Raw genomic sequence first — 21504 nt, 5'->3', positions numbered from 1 at the left:
CTTTGGGAGTATTTTAAAAAAAAGACGATAAGATCTGGACCGAAATGAAAAACTTTTACCTTTTTAACGTATACTTTTTAAATCGCTACCCGCAATGTACCCAATATCCGACACAGGAACATCCTAATGAAATGACTAAATTATCCCTGTGCATTGAATGGTGGCACTGTGTCTGTTATTGTCATTTTCACTAGGAAAGGATCCTTCGGGTAAAAGATAAAGTAGCGGAACATATTCGGCCTTACTTCCGACGCCAGATCTCCGGTGAGCCTCGGAAAAACTCCCGGCGACAAGCTCAGCCATGAACTCCGATGGCGGTGGCCGTGAGGAGGCGGCCCGGTGGCTCGAGATCTCCGAGAGGCTACTCCGAGCTCGGGATCTCGTAGGGTGCAAGCGTTTCGCGGAGCGCGCGGCGGAGGCGGATCCCTTCGTCGGAGGCGGCGCGGCCGATCAGGTCATCGCGGTCGCCGACGTACTCCTCGCCTCCCAGATCCGCGTGAACAACCATGTGGACTGGTACGCCGTGCTGCAACTCGATTATTCCTCCCCCTTTGACCGTCAGCCCTCTGCCGTCCTACGCCAGTACAGCCGCTTCGCGCTGCTCCTCCGACCAGATCGCAACCACCTCGATGGGGCATCCTTTGCCTTCAACCTCGTATCTGATGCCTGGGCTGTCCTCTCAGATCCAGGCAAAAAAGCCCTTTTTGACTCCGAGCTCGACATCGCCGCTGCTGCCGCTGCGGCCACGGCCGCAGCGGCACCTCCACCATCGCCTCCTCCTCCGCCTCCCCGTCATGCTTCGACGATCTGGACGGCGTGCACGTCCTGCTTCCATCTTCACCAGTACGGCAGCGAATACAAAGGCAAGAACCTACAGTGCCCCAACTGCCGGCGGACTTTCTGCGCCACTCCTTTGCTAGCCGAGCCGCCTATAGTCCCGGGCACCGACACCTACTACTGCTCGTGGGGATTTGTTCCCCTGGGGTTCGATCCGCCGGAATTTGGCGCTGAATGGAAGCCCTTCCGGCCAATCGTCCCACTCACTCCAGTCCTTCAACCTCCATCCTCCGGACAAAAGGGGGCGGCCACTACCCCTGTAAAGGCGACGCCTTTAGCTTCCAGAAAGAAAACCATGGCGACGAAAAGGGTCGGGGGAAGCATGCCGAAGAAGGTTCTGGTATCGGAGGCTAGAACGAGGAGCTCTGAGAGGCTCAAGGCGAGATCGACCACGATCGACATGAACATCGAAACTCAATGAATCGACTTCAGATCTCGGAGATCAAGAAGCTCAATGTTGAGATCGAAGTGCTTGATTTGGATATGGTTGCAGATGACACTGAAACCTTTCTCACTGCATCCACTGATGCAGCAATTCCAGAATCAAAAAATGTCTCAGATTTGTGTTCGCAGGAATTATATGTAGCTGCTGCTTCAGTTGATTGCCATCACGAAGCAACTGTAACTTCTAAACAACTTTGTTTGAGGTAATAACTACTTTGCTTAATTTTAATTCTGATCCTTTTTCTTTGTTTGTTTGAAAAATAAAAAATTGGCATCCAATCTTTGAACTGCCATAGGAGGAACTGATTGTTGTATCAGTTCGATTGCTTATGTGACCATAACATAATCTTATGCTGATTTAATATAGTGATTCTGCTCTGCTCTGCTTGTTCTATTTCTTGGTACGAGTGTTTATTTTCAACTAGTAGTTACCTTGTCGCCATTCCAGTGAGAATCTATAGGATTATATGACTTGATGTAAATAGAAGGCAATTTGATGATGGTTGAGCTTGTTTGTCAAAAGTTCTCATTGTTTAGAAGGAATCTTGATGAGTTTGAATCTCAAATAGACCTCAAACTCAAACCAATGGAACTTACTCATTCCTCTTATCAGTTTAATGGATACTTCAATACCAAAATGTGATAATTCTTATGACTTGTTTACATTCCAGACTTTTGTGCAATATTGATGCTCACAGTGAGCTTGGCAAAAGCTCAACTAACTCGTATGTTTTGATATGAAATATTCAAGTGACCAGTTAGGTTCAGGTTCAACAGTTAAAGAGCCGTAGAGTCCAAACAGGTTACAGGACAATCATCATCATCACCACCACCACGACCACCTTTCCAGATTAGGTTCAGATTCAACAGTCGAAAGAGCTTGCATAACCCAAAACCCAATTAAGAATTTGAAATTCCTGCATTGGGCATAGCTGAGTTGGTTACGATGGAGCAGACTTTGCATAAGAGGGCAAAGATTTGAATCTCGACAAAGCCGAGCAATACACGTGACCGCAGTTTTTCGATTTACTTCCTTACAGATAGATCGTGGAGCCGATCGTGTGAAACCGTTGGAGTGATAAATTTCACTTTATACAGAAAAGAATTTAGAATTCCCATTGAACTCCGAGGGGATTTACAAACAAAACCCTCCACCAAATCAATAGAAACATGGCAACTTCCATTAAGGCTTCCTTTCTGCCAAGCCAGAACCTCAATAAACGGTTAAGAATCAAACTCTCATCGATCAAATTGCTGCGAAGGTCGCCACGTATTACCTCCTCGGAAAGGGCTTAACCCAATTATTTGTTTTGTATTTTAAAGCCTGGTTTAATTAATATTTTTTATTCTTTGCATTTTAAGAGAAAAAAGTTTAAGGTTGAAAATAAAAACAAAATACTCGACAAAAAATATTTCACATCATTGCATTGGATAATAGATTTTAGTTCTAACGCTTATTCTTTTTTAAAAATAAGATAATAATATTATTATTATTTTTCTGTAAATGAATCAAAAATTTAAATCGAGATTTTGGCGACTCCTTTAATACATAATTAAGTTTATCATTATTTTTTTAAAAAATATTAGAATAGATCGTTAGATTAATATATATATATATATATATATATATATTTATTTATTTATTTATTGACGATGCCTGTTATATATATAGGGAGGGATCTCCACGGCTTCAGAGAAAGAGGAAGGCACGCCTTTTCTTTACCTTGTTTTTGAACCCTCCTAAAACCCTACGCCTCCCTTCCTTCCTCCTCCATCCGATCGAGCATCTCTTTCGGGCGATTCGAGATGGAGCTTGCCAAGGGCTTGAGTCTGGGGAGGGGCGGCGCTTCCACCACCGCCAAGGTCGTGATCGTCGCGGGGATCACCGTCGCTGGTGTCCTGATCGTCGCGGAGGCGGCTCGCCGCCGCCGAAGAAGGTCGAGGCGTCTCGATGTAAAGGATTTCGGAGCCTTCGTCCAGCGTTTCGAGATATGTCCCGCCCCCCAGCCTCCGCCTCCTGCCGCTCGACACCGTTTGTCTGACCTCAAGTTCGCCGTCAGTGACAAGTCAGTCTCTTTCTCCCGCTCCCTTCCTCCCTTAAATTTGTGTTTATATCCTTTTACCCCTCAACCTTCTATTGATACTTCCTTTTTCTTTTTTGGCTTTGGGCTGTGTGTCTTTATCATCTGAAGCTTTGAGATCGAGGGTTTTGATGCCGCTGGATACGGGAATCCAGATTGGAAGAGGACGCACGACCCTGCTAGCCTGACAGCGGTAGTGGTGTCGTGGCTTCTAGAGAACGGGGCAACCTGTGTTGGGCGGACAGTCCTGGATGAATTTGCATTTGGGTTAGCACTTAGCACTCCAGTACAATATGACATTTTTGTGTGTGTATATATGGTTGCAAAAGCCTTTATTGGACATGTTATTAACAAAGTTTTTTGATATACACATTGAGCAACCACACAAAGGCATGTTATTAACAAAGTTTTTTTATATACACATCGAGCAACCACAAAGATACTTATGAACCATGTATTATCTATCTGCTGATCGAATCATTATGTAATACATAAATACATTGCAGACAAACCAAAAAATTTATGTAAACTTGGCTAATGGAAGAGGATTATACAATTATATGGACGCATTGTCATCACTCATGTTGGTAATCTAGTATTAGTTGTCTGACATATATGTTTATGTGTTTTATTTTATTTTTCATGTGGCTCAACAACATTGTTCTTTGAGCAAAAGTTTGGATTCTTTAGGTTTGCTTACTTTTCTTTAGGCTGATGGGAGGTGTTAATGCTGACCATTATAGTAGAGATTCTAGCTTTAATGTAGCAATCGTTAGCAATTTTTTGATCATTAGTGAAACCAATAGCGACCAATGAATCTAGTGAAAGACTGAGAGAGTTTGAAGAATTAGACTGTGACATCAGACCTTAAAATTGGTTTAGAAGAAAATGATATATGATCTTAAGGCTAGATTTTTCTGAATACAACTTAAAAGTTAGATGTGTAATTTTGATATATGAACTTGAACTGGAATATATTGTCATTTTCCATTTCCTTTTTGTATAAGTTGCTTAATATGTTTTGCTGCTTTAAAACATCTATTGTGAAATTGGAAAAAGTTGTTCAGCACTTTGTGATCTCTGATGTAACACTGAGATTGGTGTTTTCAAGCTTTGATGACTAGGGTTTGAGTTAGATCCTTATTACCTGCAATTGTCCAGATCTTATTGTAAGCTGCTTCTAATTTAATCTCAAATAGGTTTGAGAAGAGAATTATCTAATTAATGTTTTGACAGTGTTACAGGAGAAAACTTGCACTATGGTACACCATACAACCCAGAACTACCATCACTGGTTCCTGGGGGATCATGTAGTGGTTCAGCTGTAGCCGTTGCTGCTGAGCTGGTTGATTTTGCCCTGGGTATGTGAGCATCTTAGTGGTTGGTTTTTTCAGAAATTAAAACAACTAACCGCTATGTTTCTAACTGCAATAAAATTATTTATCTTTATTCATAACTTGGCTCAATTTTTTAGTTGCATGGCAAACCTGAAAATTGATCTTAGGCGTTGTTAGGTTGTAATATTGAATACTAATTAGTTTCTCATTCATGTCCTTTTATGCTTCTTTTACTGCTTATTGACTAATTGAAGTTTTTTCCTGATTGTACTCATCCAAGCATTATAAGATATTTTTATGCCTTTTATGTTATTTGATCCTTGATGTAGTCTTTTGTAAGATTTCCCACATTTACCTTAGTTTTAAATTGTCTGTATAAGACAGCATAGATGGCTCATGTTTGACATTGAATGCATTATATTTGGTTGCAGACTTCTGTCATTTCATTTGACTTGAGAGAGAATGGTATGAAAAAAATAACATATGAAGTTTCATATTGTTGGGGGATGACTGTTGTGTAGTTATATATGTATCCCATGACATTCACCCTTAACCTACAAATAGCTTTTGGTAACTTTCACATAGTCTTATCATGTGTTTCCTATCTAGAAAGGAGAGAGATAAGTGGGGATGAGGGTAAAGGATGATGGGAGTTGTCTTTCTTTCCATTCATTGGTAGGAAACATGTAGAGGGAAGAAAACAACGGGGGAAGCAATTACCCACCGCTTTCTCTCAAATCACCTTCTGCGCAGATCCTGTAGAAAGAGATCTTGTTGGATTCAAACTGGCAATTTTACAAAAAAGTTGTTTATTCTATTTTTAATTTTGATTTTGAATATTTTTTTAAAACTGGATTTCACCTAATGAAGATTTTTTTCTTCTTTCTTTCCTTTCATGGAAACAATGGAAATGATTTCCTAGATTTCCTCCTAGTATTGTACTGTCCAGAGAAACACAAACATTATATCAATTTCCTTCTCCTTTCCATTCATACTTCTGTCCCCACATAGACTCTCTCCTGCACTCCCCCTCCCTTGTAGGAAACAAAGCTTTGTAGTGTATGTGACTAATATCTTTGTTATATTGATAAGTCTGTGGCGTGCAGGTACTGACACTATAGGAGGTGTAAGAATTCCTTCAGCTTTTTGTGGAGTATTTGGGTTTAGACCTTCCCATGGAATTCTATCCATGCTCGGCATCTTGGAAAATTCACAAACCTTGGATACGATTGGTATGACTACATCTAACTTGTAAGCTTTATCCTGTTTTGATGCACATGAGTAGTCTATCATGTAGTGCTCGTGTTCTCTTAGTCAAGAACTTTTCTTTATGAAAAATTGTAGTAGAGATTGATATATCTTGATCACTCTGGTACCCAAAGAAATTTATTATGTTTTCTATGATGGTCATGCTTGCTGTTGTCCTGTATTTTCTGAGCACAGTTGCATTGACAAAATTTTCAAAGTATAGAAATGTGCATATGTACCACTAAAATCTAGAAGCCAATGAATTGTCTCTAGAAAAATAGATAAGCAGGCAGTCACAGACTAGAAAGGCAGAGATTTTTTTGATGGCTAGTTTTGTATGCCATGACCATGCTAACTTGTTCTGGACACTACCCTGCTTCTGTGGGATATTTATATTGTATTATCCTGTTCTCTGCATGATTATATGTCTCAATTTTTAGAATTTAGAATGATCACTTGGACTAAATTTTTTACTGAAAATTTGTTCCTATCTCATACTTGGTTGCTTGCTACTTATCTTTGATGATCTTGTAGAACCTAAATAACTTGTTATGTAATACTCTTTATCTACTCTAGAAATTTGAAAACTCTTTCTACATGTAATACAATCTGTTTCAGGATGGTTTGCACGGGATCCATCTATCCTTCACTGTGTTGGGCATGTATTACTTCAAGCATCACCATTGGTACTTAAACGAACACGGAGGTTTTTATTAGCTGATGATTGTTTTCAGCTTTTAAGGGTTCCTAAGCAGAGGACGGTGGATGTTTTAAGCAAAGCTATCGAGAATTTGTCTGGATGTAAGCAAATGCCTTTCTTGTTCTGTTTTTCATATGATGGTTCTGACTTCAATAAGTTGTTGGAATTCATTGCAATGTCTCTTACTGGGGAAAATGTGCTACTGTATGCTATGGATTAAGGTGTCATTTACTATTTTTGTGCAGACCAACCTTGTAAGCATATGAATATCAGTCAATACTTGATGACAAATGTTTTGAGTTTGAAGGAATTCACTGAACCAACACCTAATCAAGGAACATCCATTTTGAAGGCAGTATCTTCAGCTATGGTATCACTGCAAAGGTAAACAATCATCATGTGGTGTTGCATTGTTAACTGATTCTAGTTATGGGACATGAATCTAAACTCAAATTTAAGGCTCTCAAATTAAGAATCATACCTTTCTAATTATCCATTGGAAAAACATAGCATAAAGGACCAATAAATTTCAGTTTTACAGGAATAAATGCTCACTGCTAGTGGATATTGTGTTCCTTAATTATTATACATGTAACTGCAATGAAGTTATTACACATTTTTTGATATATTGTGGCTATGTGATCACTGTTTCCTTTAGACAGGATTTATCTATTAGTCTTTGCCTCAGTTTTCTTCAGGAGTTATTTATCCCTTTCTTTTTGTCATCACATTTTTACACTGGTATGTTTGAAACTAATTGTCAAATGGTTTATATGGTCTGAAATGTCATTCACCTTTCCAGATGTGAATTCCAGTTCAACCATGAGGAATGGTTTAATACAGTGAAGCCCAGAATAGGAGTTCGTATTTCCTCCCAGGTTCTTGCAGCTGTGAATTCTACACAGGACGACACAAAATCTTTGTACAAAGTGAGGGCAGAAATGCGAAGTGCATTGAACAGTCTTTTGAAGGTGCTTCTCTAGCTTTTACCATTTACACAATTTTGAATAGCCTGTAAGATGACTAGTGACAATCATGCCATTTCCTCTTTGCTTATGAATGCTATTTATTTATTGTATTCTCTTTTCAAGGTATTGCCATCATGGAATTGTGTCTGATATTTCCCTGCCCCATCCATAAAGTAGAAAAGAATACCTTCAGATACATGTTGCTATATCATTTATTGTTACGCATTGTGTAGCATTGTTCTTATCATTAGTTTTAGTAGGTTCAATATGCTGTATCCATGATAGTCAGAAAAACTTGTGCTTATTGAATGAATATTTTGTGTTTTAATGCTGAACATGTAGTCATAGATGTCTTATGATACCACTTAGTCTTAGGCTGCCTACGGAAAACATGAAAGAATCTTTGAAATTCTAAAATTGTAGTCAAGTTTTTTCTTTCTTATTTTTCTAATGTTGTACCTCATTGTTTTATTACCCCTAAATTCTTCTTTTTTCGGATCTTTTTTTCCTCAAATGACCAAGGTGATAGATTTTGTTAAAGTTAATCTTGTTAATTTGTCTTCTCAAAGCACATCCTGCCTAATGAGCTTCTGATTAAAGTATGTCTTTCTCTCTTTTCTATTTTTTCTTGCTTGGAATTTTGATTCCTTAGATATTTTGTAGGATGATGGAATTTTGGTTATTCCAACAGTTGCAGACTTTCCATTCAAACGTGATTTGAGAAAAAAATTGACTTGTGAGATTGAAGACAGACTACATGCACTGTTGAGCATTGCCGGAATGTCTGGCTGCTGTCAGGTACTTGATTGCATCTACTGCACATTAATTATGAAAGCCGTAGCTTGTGTTGAGAAAAAAAGGAAATCTAAAACTAGTATGCATTTTGCAGTAAAGTTGCATATGGCAGTTATGGTCAGATTGGAGTGACATAACATGTTATTTACTGCACTTCGCAGGTTACGGTTCCATTTGGAAAGTATGAGGAGTATCCCATTTCTATTTCTTTTATAGCTGCACATGGAGCAGACAAATTTTTGCTTAATACTATATTGGAGATCTACCCCTCTCTCCAAGAACAGATTAGCGTCGCATCCAACTCAGGGCCAATACCATATATCAATGGGGATATGGATGCAGCTGAGCTTTTAAAAGAAAAGGTTTCTTCATGCTTTCCTTGACTGTATATTTAATGTCAATGCAGCTAGATGCCATGTGTTATTTTTTTCCCCTCTGCTTCTTTAGTTGATAAATGAAGGGGAGTCTTAGCGCAACAGTAAAGTTGTTGCCGTATGACTTTGTGGTCACGGATTCGAGTCGCGGAAACCTCTTACAATGCAAGGCAAGATGGTCTGATCCTTCCCCGAGACCTTGCATTGGCGGGGGTTTTGTGCACCGAGCTGTTCTTTTTTTCTTTTCTTTAGTTGATAGGTGTTATGTTGAGCCATAAATCCTCATAGGTCTTGTTATATCATACACTTATAGTTTTAAAAAAGCTTAAGCAGCGTTTGATCAAATTGCCTAATAACGTGCACATGGCTTGCTGAAAAACCATAGAAGCGTATGTGATTTTGTTAATAAATTATTTAACAATATTACAATAGTATAATATGCTAAAGCAAAAGGATTTAAGTTTGCAGAATAGATATTAATAATTTCTTATGCAAAATTAGCAACCTTGTCCAAGAGGTTTGGCAATTGTGAAACACTATGTTAAGCTAAGTTTCAGTGGTACTTTCAACTCAGCTTTCATATTGCAGATCTGTAGTGATATGTATTCTACTTATATGAAATGTCCTACATAGTTGATCAATATAGATTGTTATACAGTATTATTTTTGTTGTATGATTATATATTTTTATGTGGAATTATTAATTGTATGGATTATTAGTATTCTTTGCCATATTTTTAGTATTTTTATTGATAAAAATAATTATTGTTATTTATTAGTATTCACTGCATGTGCCCTGTGTAGTGGATAGACACAACACGTGCTTTTTAAGATCTTGGTTCGACTGGAAATGTTTTCTGATCAATGTCTATCTGATTCAGATGGACCAAAGTGGCTGTCAGAGATGTCCATGCCTAGCATAACTATCTTTAAGGCTGACATTTTCTCCAGTCATTGTGATTTGGAAATTACTATTCAAATTTCTTTTGTTGGTGAAATTTGGTGCTTGTATTACAGGGAAATGCTGCTTACAAAGGAAAACAGTGGAACAAGGCTGCTAGCTTCTACTCTGATGCTATTAAACTGAATGATACAATTGCCACATATTACTGCAACAGGGCAGCAGCTTACTTGGAACTGGGCTGGTATATTTATATAATAATGGTTAATTGGCTCAGTATGAATTACAAAACAACTGCTTTCATAACAAACAATTGAATTGCAGCTTCCAGCAGGCTGAAGCTGATTGCAGCCAAGCTATTTCCTTGGACAAGAAGGTGAACACATTCTTTCAACCATCTCACTCTCTGTATACATAATTGTGTTTGTGAGAGCTATTTCCTTGGACAAGAATGAGTTCCTATTTCTTTTAATTGGTGAACTATTCTTCCATGTCAATTGTGTTTGTGAGATCATATGCTTGTGTGTGCTAAATTCTTTCAGATTTAGTTGGTTGTGCTTTAGAGCATCAACAACGCTTGTTAATGGAGTGTTAATAACACCCCTTAGGTGTTAATGCACAATGTGGAGGGGTGTTATAACACCCCTCCACATGAACGCGTTCAATGTTTTGAACGTGTTCATGTGGCAGTGGGGTGGGCCAGCCAAGGGCTGGCCCACCCCGCATTCATTTTTTTATTTTTTTTATTATTAACTTTAGGGTGTTAATAACGAATAGTATTGCAGATGCTCTTATGGACTAGAAAACTGGTTTGTTGGGAAACAACCTGCAAAAAGATAATTTAGCTAGAAAGAGTGGTAAAATGGATGTGTAGGATTATTAATAAATAAATAAAAATATTATGATCAGGGAACAAGCGTAGCTCTGACAGAGAAAATGAGAGAAAATAATGTTGATATGATAGAGGAATATAAAGACTGTATAGTTATAAACCCTCCGTAATCCTATTATTTTTTACCCATCTTTTAATGTTTAATTTGAGATCACTGGTTCTAAATCTGACAATTAATTCAGTTGATGAAGCAATTTAAGTTTTGTATGTAGGCCTCTTTCCAATTTCCATAGTTATGACACAGCTTGAATTCTATTATCTATGTCTCAATTGGGTGATGAAAATGTGCTGACACATGAGTTCCTAGTCATGTTATGGACCAATTATTTGAACTCATGTTAAGCGTGTATTAGTCGAACCATCCACGCAATTCAAGGTTTCTAAAATTATTTGTAGAACGACTCGGTGGTATTTTATTACTGCATTTTGATTCGGAAGCCTATGTTTATCGCTTTGGTGATGCCACTGTTAACTCTAGTATTTCTCAACCATGTCTATCGCTGGTTTTCTAACTTAAAAAATACTTCCTCTTCAGAATGTTAAAGCATATCTAAGAAGAGGTACTGCCAGGGAAAGGCTCTTGTGTTACAAAGAAGCTCTTCAAGGTGAGAGAGAATCTTAGATCTTTTCAATTAAATTTTATTCTTGCAAGCGGACCACTTTATCATGGACGTAACGTAATCTCACTATTAAAAGTAGGCAATACTTTGGTGAAGAAGCTAATCACCTTTGTAAATCATGCCTATTAATATTTGTTCAACATGCATTGACTAGTGGAAACAAAAGTGAATGTTTCATACATTTACTTTCAATGGGATGCCTCATTTAGATTCGTCCTAGGTAGAGCAGGATGCAAACGTATGGTAATTGTTCTCGCCAATTAATGTTCTGTTTCACAATTTTTTTGGAAAAGAACCTGAGACTGAAACCATGGTCGAATAGAATTTTCAAGTTAAATGTTTGCAAACGATCATTTGCAAATTGCTGGCTTTCATGATGTATTTTCTTTTTATGAAATTGTGTTTGTAGATTTCAAACATGCCTCGGTGCTGGAACCACAAAACAAGACTGCACTCGCTGCAGAAAAGAGACTGAGAAAACTAATCGGCTGAAGGCCACTGTGCTACGTTCACAGAAGTGAAAAATGCCTCAAGCTCAACAAAAATCCGAAGCCAACGAAAATACATACTTGTTGGCTTCCTGAATCGAATCCACTTCATTCATGAAGTCACAATTTGCTGACTTGTCACTTTTTATAAATCGTCTCCAGAAATTTTGTTATAATGAACTACGCAATGCTCGATATTGTATGTTTGATTTATGTAACGGCAGAGGAACCTTAAAAATTAAATAGTGTTTCTTGAATATGAATCTTGTAGAGTGACAATAGGATAGGAATTTTATTTCACCAAGGAATAAGTGGCTACTTATTACATCCATATTTTTGATGTGGAATGGACTGCTAGTTCGATCCGATAAAAATGGTAAATGTATAATTTTATTAGCTTGGATTTGGAGCAACAAAATACCTTTTTTCTCTCTTTCAGAAAAATGAATTGCAACATTGTTTTGATCACATCCAAGTCTCGTTCACGCGAAATGCAATCCGACAAGCACACCAACTCAAATTATACAACACGAAGCATAATGAATTTCCTCCTCGCCGAATAAAAACACTGCACAAGGAAGAAGAAGAAAACCAAAAACCATAAAAAGGAAAACAAGAACGCGTAGCGAAAGGCAACGAACGACGTTGGTCAAGCCGCCGCCGCCGCCATGGCGACCACCACCCCAACCGCAGCCCACAAGTAAACACCATTCCTCGCGGCGGCGCTCTTAGCAGTGGCCTTCTCGTCCACCGGCGCTTCCTGAGCACCAGCTGGCGCCTCCGCCGTCTCGGATGATGCTTTGGCCGACGCCGCTTTTTCCGCCACCTCTGGCGCCGGGGCCAATTCTGGCGCCTGCGCAGGCTCGAACAGCTCCACTGGCTCGAGCACCGCGTCGATTGCGTACACCGCGAGGGGGTTCCGGTCGACGAGCGTGGCGGTGATGGTGGCCACGATGGCTCCCGTCCGCAGAGTGACCTGGTCCCCGTCATTCTGCACGGCGAGTTTGTAGTCCGTGGCGGCGCCAGTGGCGAGGGTGGAAACGACGCCGTTGCCGTCCTGCAGCATCTCGAAGGGGCAGTAGACAGGGACGGCATGGTAGAGCAGCAGCGACAGCTTGGCGTCGGCCGTGAGGTTCTTGAAGGCCGGCAGGAAGGGGCGCATGGCGTCGTCGACAGGGCAGAAGGCGGTGAGGCCGCTTCCGAGGTTGTCGGCGAAAGACCGCGCCGCGTCAGGGACACCTGAAAGGAGGCGGGAGAAGGTGAAGCAGCCATTTCGGGCCATGATGGCTGTGAGGTTGGCGTATAGCTCCGGCAATGCCGCCGCTACCGGAGAAGGGGAGTAGGCTAGAGCGGAGCAGAGTGGCAGTGGCAGGATGATGAACACGATCAGGACGTCGGAATGGAATCGGAGGAGCCTGAGAAGCTCCATGGCACGCAGTGGAGGAGGAGTGAGGAGTGGGAATGGAATCGAAAGCAAAAAGTACTAAAAATAGCATCCACCTACTACTGAAAAAGGCCCAACCGAACCGGATCGGCCCAATTGAACCGGCCAGATGGAGTCTCCTTTGCAATGGGACAGCAAATTCTTGGGATTCGGTTTGACGGAGTAGCCTTTAATCAGATGAGATTAAGGTAGAACAATCCACCAAGCCACATTTAAACCTGAAAATATTCCTTCATGTTTAAAGCTGATGAAGAAGATGATTAAAGAGAAAGATCGGTTCAACCTTTAGCACAATGGATAGATACTTTGGGTCTGGACTAGTCGTACTATTATAATAACATCATCAAATTATACTAGAACTGATAAAGAGAATTGGAAAACCTCATGCGCAAGAAAGATTACTAATCCATAACTATTTGTGAAGAAATAAATCAGAAAATTTTAGCTGCAATTGACCACTACAGGAAGGACATTGTCGAAGCCGATTCGACCTTTATCCACTTTAACAAATCTATCCTATAATAACTAACTCAATCATGTTCCCGAAACCTACAATATTATTTTCTAACTATCAGAGAGGTTGAGCAAATTTCTAGCACATTTTAGGGTATAAGGATCAAAGACATTCTTAAATCAAATAGTATATATATATATATATATATATATATATATATTCCATGATGGATTTGCCCATTGAGATTGAGGGGCCTGGATGGATCCAAGACAAATCAAGCATAGGAAGGTTTAAACAAAGCTTAAACACAGAAATATTGAACTCGATCAATATTCAACTAGAGCTTTTACATCCAAGTGAAAGTTCAGCCTGTTTACAATCCCAAGTGGATATTTTAAGTGAATTATAAATTATAGTGATGGAGATAACAACTAATGCAACTAGGTGTAAGAGTAAAAATGTACTGGAAAGATATAAAAAAGCAATTAGGTGTAAGAGTAAAAATATAGTGGTAAGCGAACCATAATGTAATTAAATTAATTGTTCATAATGATTAATTAGTCTTCAGAAACACTGCAAAAGTATGAGTAATATATTAATGACAAAATCACACTATTAAAAATAGTCGAGCCATGGTTGATTACCTCATGCAGAATCATGAGGGGGTTTGTCTTCCTGTGGCTTGGGTTTTGCTGCATCCTCCACCCCAATCTCAGCTTTGAGGTCGTTGATGCTCTGCTCTAGTTCATCAATCTTGCTTCCCATTTCATCTAGTGTATTGAAGTCAAAGAGAGGAACAAAATTGCAGATGAAAAAAAATAAGTGGAACGCACTACAATTAATCAAGGATTGAAGTCTCATTTTGTATCGGTGTTTTGATCCCTCACCGAAGTAAGATGCCGATTGGCACTCATCAGTAAAAGGAAGGAAGAAATGGGGAAGTGAGGAACGCTAACAAGCCTTCCGGGTCATGGAGGAGAGCTTCCACCAATGGATTGCAAGCTGAAGGAGCAACTCCAACAGAATCCTAGCTTGCAAACGAGCTTGTAATAGGCCTCACCAACAATCTTCAACTCATCAACATGTATGTTGGTGTATACCATACACTCATTATGTTTTTGTCTTCAAGAGTTTTAGAAAAGGAAAAAAAATGCTTGTTAAAGTTATACTTATTGCCAGACTAAGAAAAAGGATATTCTTCAAAAGAATGCCCTCGGACATTGCCTGGAACCTATTTTGCTGCAAAAGGAGATTTAGCCATCAGATACAACATAAACAAAACTTATCAGCTAAGTAAGCAAAAATCTTCCTGAACAAAGATAAAAGATCATACCATTTGCACAAGAAGGTTTTGTACCTGTAAAAGCCCAAACGAAAGGGGTTAACAAAATACGAATTTTACTTAAATATTACTAAGTATATGCAAATGTTCAGTTTAAACTGCTAAAGCCCATGAAAGAGCCCCGATCTCAACCCAAATTGCCAAGACACTTAGGTGTGGTCTATTGGTATTTAAGGGGTGGAGTTTATCCTCACCTCTCACATCCGCTCTTTTTAACATGCCCCCTTAGACCCAATATTATTTTCTAGGATGAGAGCTTAAAGATCCAACTATGATATGTTAAAACCTAAGAAAGAACTCAATCCAATCCAAAATGCAAAAGCAAGAGGTGGAGAATTTCTTGACATTTAAGAATGTTTTAAGATCTCTCAATTGGAGACGTGGGTTAAGGGATGGAGTTTATCCTCTCCTCACACATCCACTCCTCTTAAATAGAAAAGTTTAAATAGAGTGCAAGATTAACTACTACATTAATAAAATTGGAATGTATAAACATCGTTGCTGGAAAGATGACTGTCTCTGTGAAATTCGAAGATAGACACACAGATAGACTCACAAATGCAGTCATGTCAGCAGTGCTTTGTGTTGGGTACTCTGAATCTTGATCAACCTGAAATTAAAAGGAATATGCTGAACCCAAATATATATAAATATGTCTAGTAGTAAATGAACAATGAATCTCATAATCATACTTTACTAGCCCACCACAAATGACATTAAAGCTATCAGGTACCAAAATGCAACACTTACAGAAACAATAACCCCTAATATGAGCAATATGGCAATGCAATTAGGCTAACTATGAAATTAAGAGTAATTTATGTACAGATTCTTCTCCGTTTCTGAAACCTAACCATTTTAATTGAGCTAAACTCGAAGAAAATCGAACCCCCAATGAGATTGCAAACATGGAACCACATAGTAGGAGATCTTAAGAGAGAAAGCAAGTAAAAGAGGTCAATTGATTTCCTCGATCGTTCTAGGGCAACCGAGCGAGCGAGGGAACCGATAGGAGAGATGAGCACTGTTTGGATGAGAAGGTTAAGGAGAAAGTAGACAACGATGGAACTGACCTTGACGCCTCCGGTGTTCGATCCGGCCATGGCGAAGCCCTCTCGTTTCTGGCTCTTCCTCGCGCTGTCTCTGGGAGAAAGAAAAGTGAAGGAGCGGCCGAGGGCGAATGGGATATTTAACAACGTAACGGCCGGTACAACAGGACTCAAGTAACCGGAAAGTCCGTTACATAGTCTTCTGCCTGTTATATTGAGCCAATGGAGTGTACGCTACCAAAACTCCTGCTTCCTCCTCTTCTTCACCCTCTGACGCTGCTGGCGCCGGCGGCGGCGATCGGGGATGGCGCTGTGGCTCCGCCTGCGCGCGGTGGCGTAGGAGTGCGACCGGTTTCTGCACCCACCGCTGCCTTTCTGCTTAGCTGTAGAGGAATGGTCATGCACATGCATGCACGAATTGTATGCGACCACGATTAATTAATGTATGCCCATGCCTTATTTTCCACTCACCATGCTTTTAATGCAATGCATGGAGTGCCATGATGATCATCATGTTATACTGTGTATCCTCCATTAAACACATTAAGTAATTACTTTTTAATGACAAAATTAGCTCTCTATGCAAATATGTATCATATAGTTTAAATATAGGATGATGAACTTTATGAATGAAGTATATGCATATGTAGGAAGATTAAGGGAGGTGATTAATTAATTGTTTAGGTCCGAAAATTAATTGTTCTAGATTTCACATTTGGAAGCTAAAAAAAAAAAAAAGATAATCTTCCACATTTGGAAGCTACAAGATAGTAGATGAGGAAGACATTACCATCATTGAGAATTCAATCAACTATAGATGACAAATATTGAACAAAATTACACATCGATTCATAAGATTCAACAACACATTTTTTGTGTGTTATGACACATTGTCCTGATATTTATGGGGACACATATTTTCACACAAATAAACAGTAAAAACTAGTATGAATAACTATCATTTAATTATGTTGTACTGTACAATACACAAAAGAGGAAGCAACATCTTAAACTACGTACTATATTACGATGTGTTCAATTTTGGATCACAAGTTAAGTGGCCCTAGAAATAAACAATGAAATGAAAACATGTGGCCTTGCAGAGAGCAGCAAACAATTTTAGTCCTAAACTAGCAATATCTCCCTCTACATGATATGATAAACTTTGCATGGGCAGGTTGGCCAATAAATTGCCACCACTTCCCCAGCTGAACACTCGCTCTCTTTTCCCTGCCTATTTATGCTGCATCAACCTCCACTCCCTCATGCTATTGGCCATGATCTCTTCAATGGCAGGGAGAGCTCCAAGAGTTCAACCAAGGAAGAAGAGGCCAGCGCAGCATCTGGTGGTGAGGAAGCTTAAGAAGCTAGAGAGAATGGTCCCTGGATGCCAAGGTGGTGTTGGAGTTGAGGAACTCCTCCGGAGAACTGCAGAGCACATTGTGTTCCTGGAGCTGCAAGTTGTTGTGCTAAGCAATGTGTGCAAAACTGGATTGCTGGATCGCAGTTAATTTCAGAGGTTGAATCAACCTGAATTTTGGTTCCACCCTTCAACCAGTTAGTCTGTTTATTATAAAAACTTAATATTTTTACTGAGCTGCCTTGATGTATGTGTTTCCCAGTGGTGAGGCTGTGTAATAATACATTGTTAAAATCCTTAAATCAAAATTGGCCTAACCATGTCTTCGTACTTGCCTTCAACATTCTCCTTCTAAATGTTGTAATCAAGATTCCAGGCTGTAGAGCCCTGAATAAAACGTTACAGGTCTAAAAAAATACCCAGAGGAAACCCATCCCTCACTCGATCCTATCCCACTCCATATGAAAAGCTCATAAATCCACAGAAAATTATTTACTTGCTAAAACATTGGGTATTATTTGTGGTTCTGTTAACCTCTCATCCATGTATAGTTACTTATTGCATCAAATTAACCTGTAGGTTAAATTAACTGTGGCCAATTACTTGGCTGTAAGTTGTAGTTGTGTCAGAACTATCAACAAGTTTTGCAAGTTGTGAATGTGTTTGACATCAGGTTTTGTAAGAAATGTCATCCCTACATATGTTCAATGGATAATTTATATTTTCATTCCATTCTATAATGCAACATAGGAATGGAATTAAACATTTCACAAAGGATTCCTCTCTAATCCATTCTTATTCCCTTCCATTCTATTCTATTCTATTCATGCGTATCAAACAACCCAACCTACAGTCTTTAGTGGTAGGATGGGAACTGGTTGTTCAATACTAGTTTCCATCTCAATTTTCAATGTAGTAGTAATGTTTCTTCAGTGTTCTCCAAGATATGAAATCCTGTTACTCTAGTAAACATTGGAGAACTGGACTATTAGAAAGATAATCTGCTCTTTAACAAAGAAACATCTCCATGTCACGGATTCGACCAGAATATGCATGGCTAATAACATCATTTGTCAGGATTCAATATGTGCGTTTTGATATTTTCTATAAATCATCTAAAACTCCCTTATGTCGACTAAAATTGATAGAAAAATCCAGAAGGGGATCCAAAAGAGAACCCAAGCACAGATCTGCAAGGTATAGAAGTATGAAACTACTTAACAAATAGTGGCCAATTCAATTTAAAAAATTCAGAAAGATCCAAAAGGGGAAAACAAAACACAACAGGCAAGAACAAAGCGATTGTGATAGAACTGATAAAATACACAGAGAGAAGAAGCGACTCTCACCTCGCCGTTGTCGGGTGAAGTGGAAAGACGACAGAAACGAGACCAACCGCTTCTGCTTGGGCGCTAACACTTGTAAAGGAACCGAAATGGAGGACGTCAAGCGGCAAGCGCCACGAAGGCTGAGAAGAAGCCTTTTGGGCAGGTCGGTTCGGAAATTAGGGTTGGGGTAGCTGCCCGCGTCATTGTAGCGTTCCTTTTTTGTATTGTTCGCGAATATTCCAGCTGGACAGAACACGCGCTGTAAAGGCTCGGAGAGAGTTACAGCTGCGAATCATCACTAATCAGGGACGTTCCATTTGGGGCAATGACAGCTGTCTCCTCCGCTAAGGCCGCGCGGAAGCAGTCGGTGTTGTCCCACCAAAGCTGGCGCTCACTCCCCGATGCACCACGCGGTGGAGTCCCGATTGACGCGTGGGTGGGCCCCGCGAATTCAGCCACTGATAGGAAAGGTGGTAGGATGGGTGTCCCGCGAACTCATAAGGGTAAAGCAACGAGTAAATCTCGATATGATAACATCATTAATGGCGACATATTTACAAAAGTGACACTGAGCTCCGATCTTCTCCGCCGCCGGCGATTGGGAGCGGGCGGATTGCCGGAGAACCAGGATTTTGATTAATATGAACGAAAGAAAAATACTGTGAATAGAATCGCAAGGACAGAGTGGAAGTAGAATTAATAGTTTCCTTCTTTCTTGAAGAAAGAATCCATTGTGATTTTTATAAGAACCTAAATTTGAACAAAAATGTAGAAAGGAGCAGAGGAAAGGGATCTTTACAAGCTTTTGGAAGTTGTGGCGGTGGATCTGGGGTTGTAGCCGTAGTAGGAGAGGTACCACTTGACGAACTTCTTGAGGCCGGCCTCCAGGTTGGTCGTTGGGTTGTAGTCGAGCTCGGCGCGAGCATAGCTGATGTTGGCATGGGTGAAGGGGACGTCGCCGTTGCCGGGCATCTCCACCTCGTTGATCGTCGCCTTCACCTTGAGGTGCTGCTCCAGGATGCGGACGAGAGCCGGCACGGTGACCGGCGAGGTGTTGCCCAGGTTGAAGATGCGGAACTGGGCGGGACCGCGCTTGCGGCCGCCGCTGCCAGTGCTCTTGGACGCGGTGTCGAGGGAGGCGACGCAGCCCTTGACGATGTCGTCGATGTAGGTGAAGTCGCGGGCGAGGTCGACCCTGTTCTTGCCGCGGTAGACAGTGATGGGCTTGCCCTGGAGGATGTTGCGGGTGAAAGAGAAGTAGGCCATGTCGGGGCGGCCCCAGGGCCCGTATACGGTGAAGAAACGAAGGCCGGTGATGGAGAGCCCGTAGATGTGGTTGTAGGTGTGGGTGATCTCCTCGCCGGCTTTCTTGGTGGCGGCGTAGAGGGATGCGGGAGAGTCGGTGCGGTCGGACTCCGAGAAGGGCACCTTCTCGTTGAGGCCGTACACCGACGAAGACGAAGCCCAGACGATCGATGGCTGCGGATCAGCGGACTTGCAGGCCTCGAGCAGGGTGACCAGGCCCGCTATGTTGCTGTGGACGTAGGACGCCGGGTTCTCGATGGCGTAGCGGACTCCGGCCTGCGCCGCGAGGTGCATCACGTGGGTGAAGGGCACGACGTCGAAGAGCTTGGCGAGGAGGCGGGCGTCGTTGATGTCTCCCTCCACCACGAACACGCCGTGCGACGCCAGGACCGCCTTGCGGGCCTTCTTCAGCGACGGATCGTAGTAGCTGTTGAAGTTATCCAGCCCGACGACGCCGTCGCCGCGCTTGCGGAGGGCCATAGACACGTGCGTGCCGACGAATCCGGCGGCGCCGGTGAGGAGCACGGACTTGCCGCCGGCGCGGCGGGGGGTGGCGGACGTCCGGATCTGCATCTCCCACCGCATCCCACCCCAAGAGGAGTTGAAGTAGCGGGAGGAAGAATCGACGAAGCTCTCGAAGCTGAGGTAAGAGGCGGTCAGCGCGATCAAGAAGAGCGCCCACAGGAACATGGTGCCGGTGGAGGCGAAGCACCGGTGGAACTGGCGATTCATGGTGTGCGCCCGCTCGATCTTGACCTTCCCCGGCGTCGACGGGAACATGTCGTCCTCGTTCAATCTCATCATCTTGACCTCTCGACCGATTTGGGGCGGAGCGGAGGAAATGGCAGGCCAGGCGTTCGACGAAATGTCTCACTGCACCTGCCAAAGGACCGTTCGCGCTGGGGCGAGACTTAAATAGCAGATTGGAAACGAAAGGGAGAAAAAAATTAACCAAATTAATGCCATTTTTTCCCAATTTATAAATAACATAGGAACAAATAGCTGTGACGGTCGCTTCGGTTGCTATTTTCGGGTGGATATAAATCGATCATGTGAATATTAATAATAGCAAAAATCCTTTATTTGGGCGCCGTGGAAGCGAGTTCACCCTCGACCGTGGTGGTCCCGCTGCAATTAGGCGGTCCCACCGGGCGACGGCGGAACAGCGTGGAGCGCCGGTTTCGCCGGGATGGGTCGACGTTGGTCAGGAGGTTTGATTCGGCGCTGCGCTGTCGGCTCCCGATTGGCTGATGCTCAATTTGGATAAAAAGTATTTGACACGGATGTTGGCGATATGTTGAATTTGGATAAAGTGTTTGACACGGAAATTATATTTTCCGTTGTTTTAACATTTTTAATTTATTTTCTTATTCAAAGTTTCTCTTGTCAAGATTATCAAAATATACTTTAATAGTTATGAAATCACATGAACTTTTAAATTTATCTTGATCATCAATAAAAATATTCATAAAATCAGATCGGTCATATTCCATATTAATCAGATGAGATTCACACTGTTGGGACAATGATGTTGCAA

At 41.2% G+C, this 21504-nt stretch overlaps 5 protein-coding genes across 8 annotated transcripts; 2 read left to right on the top strand and 3 right to left on the bottom strand.

Moving 5' to 3' along the window:
• Positions 1-238: 238 nt before the first annotated feature.
• On the top strand, positions 239-1558 carry LOC141840463 (uncharacterized). Its single transcript, XM_074728452.1, has one exon. It carries the CDS (start codon positions 302-304, stop codon positions 1256-1258), a length of 957 nt encoding a protein of 318 aa, XP_074584553.1. The 5' UTR covers positions 239-301; the 3' UTR covers positions 1259-1558.
• Positions 1559-2999: 1441 nt separating this feature from the next.
• Positions 3000-11995, top strand: LOC141840593 (outer envelope protein 64, mitochondrial). The gene is made up of 13 exons (XM_074728634.1): positions 3000-3347; positions 3474-3629; positions 4599-4723; positions 5806-5931; positions 6566-6748; positions 6893-7031; positions 7450-7618; positions 8279-8413; positions 8572-8772; positions 9802-9929; positions 10010-10061; positions 11113-11182; positions 11607-11995. Exons 1-13 carry the CDS (start codon positions 3088-3090, stop codon positions 11687-11689), a joined length of 1827 nt encoding a protein of 608 aa, XP_074584735.1. The 5' UTR covers positions 3000-3087; the 3' UTR covers positions 11690-11995.
• A 99-nt stretch (positions 11996-12094) lies between these two features.
• On the bottom strand, positions 12095-13306 carry LOC141838088 (fasciclin-like arabinogalactan protein 1). Of its 2 annotated transcripts, XM_074725484.1 has the most exons (2): positions 13190-13306; positions 12095-13100 (listed from the first exon to the last, which is right to left on the bottom strand). In XM_074725484.1, exon 2 carries the CDS (start codon positions 12965-12967, stop codon positions 12335-12337), a length of 633 nt encoding a protein of 210 aa, XP_074581585.1. In that variant the 5' UTR covers positions 12968-13100; positions 13190-13306; the 3' UTR covers positions 12095-12334. The 2 variants fall into 2 exon arrangements, with proteins under 2 accessions (XP_074581585.1, XP_074581584.1); XM_074725483.1 differs by lacking the exon at positions 13190-13306 and having other exon boundaries at positions 12095-13115.
• Positions 12857-16665, bottom strand: LOC141838089 (heat shock factor-binding protein-like). 3 transcript variants are annotated; one of them, XM_074725486.1, is made up of 6 exons: positions 15999-16665; positions 15482-15535; positions 14917-14940; positions 14780-14822; positions 14228-14356; positions 12857-12924 (listed from the first exon to the last, which is right to left on the bottom strand). In XM_074725486.1, the coding sequence occupies exons 1-5, from the start codon at positions 16026-16028 to the stop codon at positions 14229-14231; spliced, it is 279 nt and encodes a 92-aa protein (XP_074581587.1). In that variant the 5' UTR covers positions 16029-16665; the 3' UTR covers positions 12857-12924; position 14228. The 3 variants fall into 3 exon arrangements, 2 of the variants coding, with proteins under 2 accessions (XP_074581587.1, XP_074581586.1); XM_074725485.1 differs by lacking the exon at positions 12857-12924 and adding an exon at positions 13221-13347; XR_012602615.1 differs by lacking the exon at positions 12857-12924 and having other exon boundaries at positions 14271-14353; positions 14471-14822.
• A 240-nt stretch (positions 16666-16905) lies between these two features.
• LOC141838087 (UDP-glucuronate 4-epimerase 1-like) lies at positions 16906-20858 on the bottom strand. Its single transcript, XM_074725482.1, has 2 exons — positions 18684-20858; positions 16906-17504 (listed from the first exon to the last, which is right to left on the bottom strand). Exon 1 carries the CDS (start codon positions 20769-20771, stop codon positions 19458-19460), a length of 1314 nt encoding a protein of 437 aa, XP_074581583.1. The 5' UTR covers positions 20772-20858; the 3' UTR covers positions 16906-17504; positions 18684-19457.
• Between the last annotated feature and the right edge of the window lie 646 nt (positions 20859-21504).

The sequence above is a fragment of the Curcuma longa genome, chromosome 11 (assembly GCF_044706935.1).
Source record: "Curcuma longa cultivar G26 ecotype Majalengka, Jawa Barat chromosome 11, ITB_CL_G26_1.1, whole genome shotgun sequence".
Lineage (NCBI taxonomy): Eukaryota > Viridiplantae > Streptophyta > Magnoliopsida > Zingiberales > Zingiberaceae > Curcuma > Curcuma longa.
This window is presented reverse-complemented; position numbering and strand designations above follow the sequence as displayed.

Bases quoted from the DNA above. Each gene is read 5' to 3' on its own strand.
- LOC141840463 (XM_074728452.1), top strand. From the start codon at position 302: ATGAACTCCGATGGCGGTGGCCGTGAGGAGGCGGCCCGGTGGCTCGAG.
- LOC141840593 (XM_074728634.1), top strand. From the start codon at position 3,088: ATGGAGCTTGCCAAGGGCTTGAGTCTGGGGAGGGGCGGCGCTTCCACC. The intron at 7,619-8,278 runs GTGCTTCTCTAG...GATATTTTGTAG, and splicing joins CATTGAACAGTCTTTTGAAG to GATGATGGAATTTTGGTTAT. The intron at 8,773-9,801 runs GTTTCTTCATGC...CTTGTATTACAG, and splicing joins CTGAGCTTTTAAAAGAAAAG to GGAAATGCTGCTTACAAAGG.
- LOC141838088 (XM_074725483.1), bottom strand. From the start codon at position 13,114: ATGGAGCTTCTCAGGCTCCTCCGATTCCATTCCGACGTCCTGATCGTG.
- LOC141838089 (XM_074725486.1), bottom strand. From the start codon at position 16,028: ATGGCCGGATCGAACACCGGAGGCGTCAAG. The intron at 14,941-15,481 runs GTGAGTCTATCT...GGGCTTTTACAG, and splicing joins CTGCTGACATGACTGCATTT to GTACAAAACCTTCTTGTGCA. The intron at 14,357-14,779 runs ATATCCTTTTTC...ACTTCAATACAC, and splicing joins CGAGGGCATTCTTTTGAAGA to TAGATGAAATGGGAAGCAAG.
- LOC141838087 (XM_074725482.1), bottom strand. From the start codon at position 20,771: ATGATGAGATTGAACGAGGACGACATGTTCCCGTCGACGCCGGGGAAG.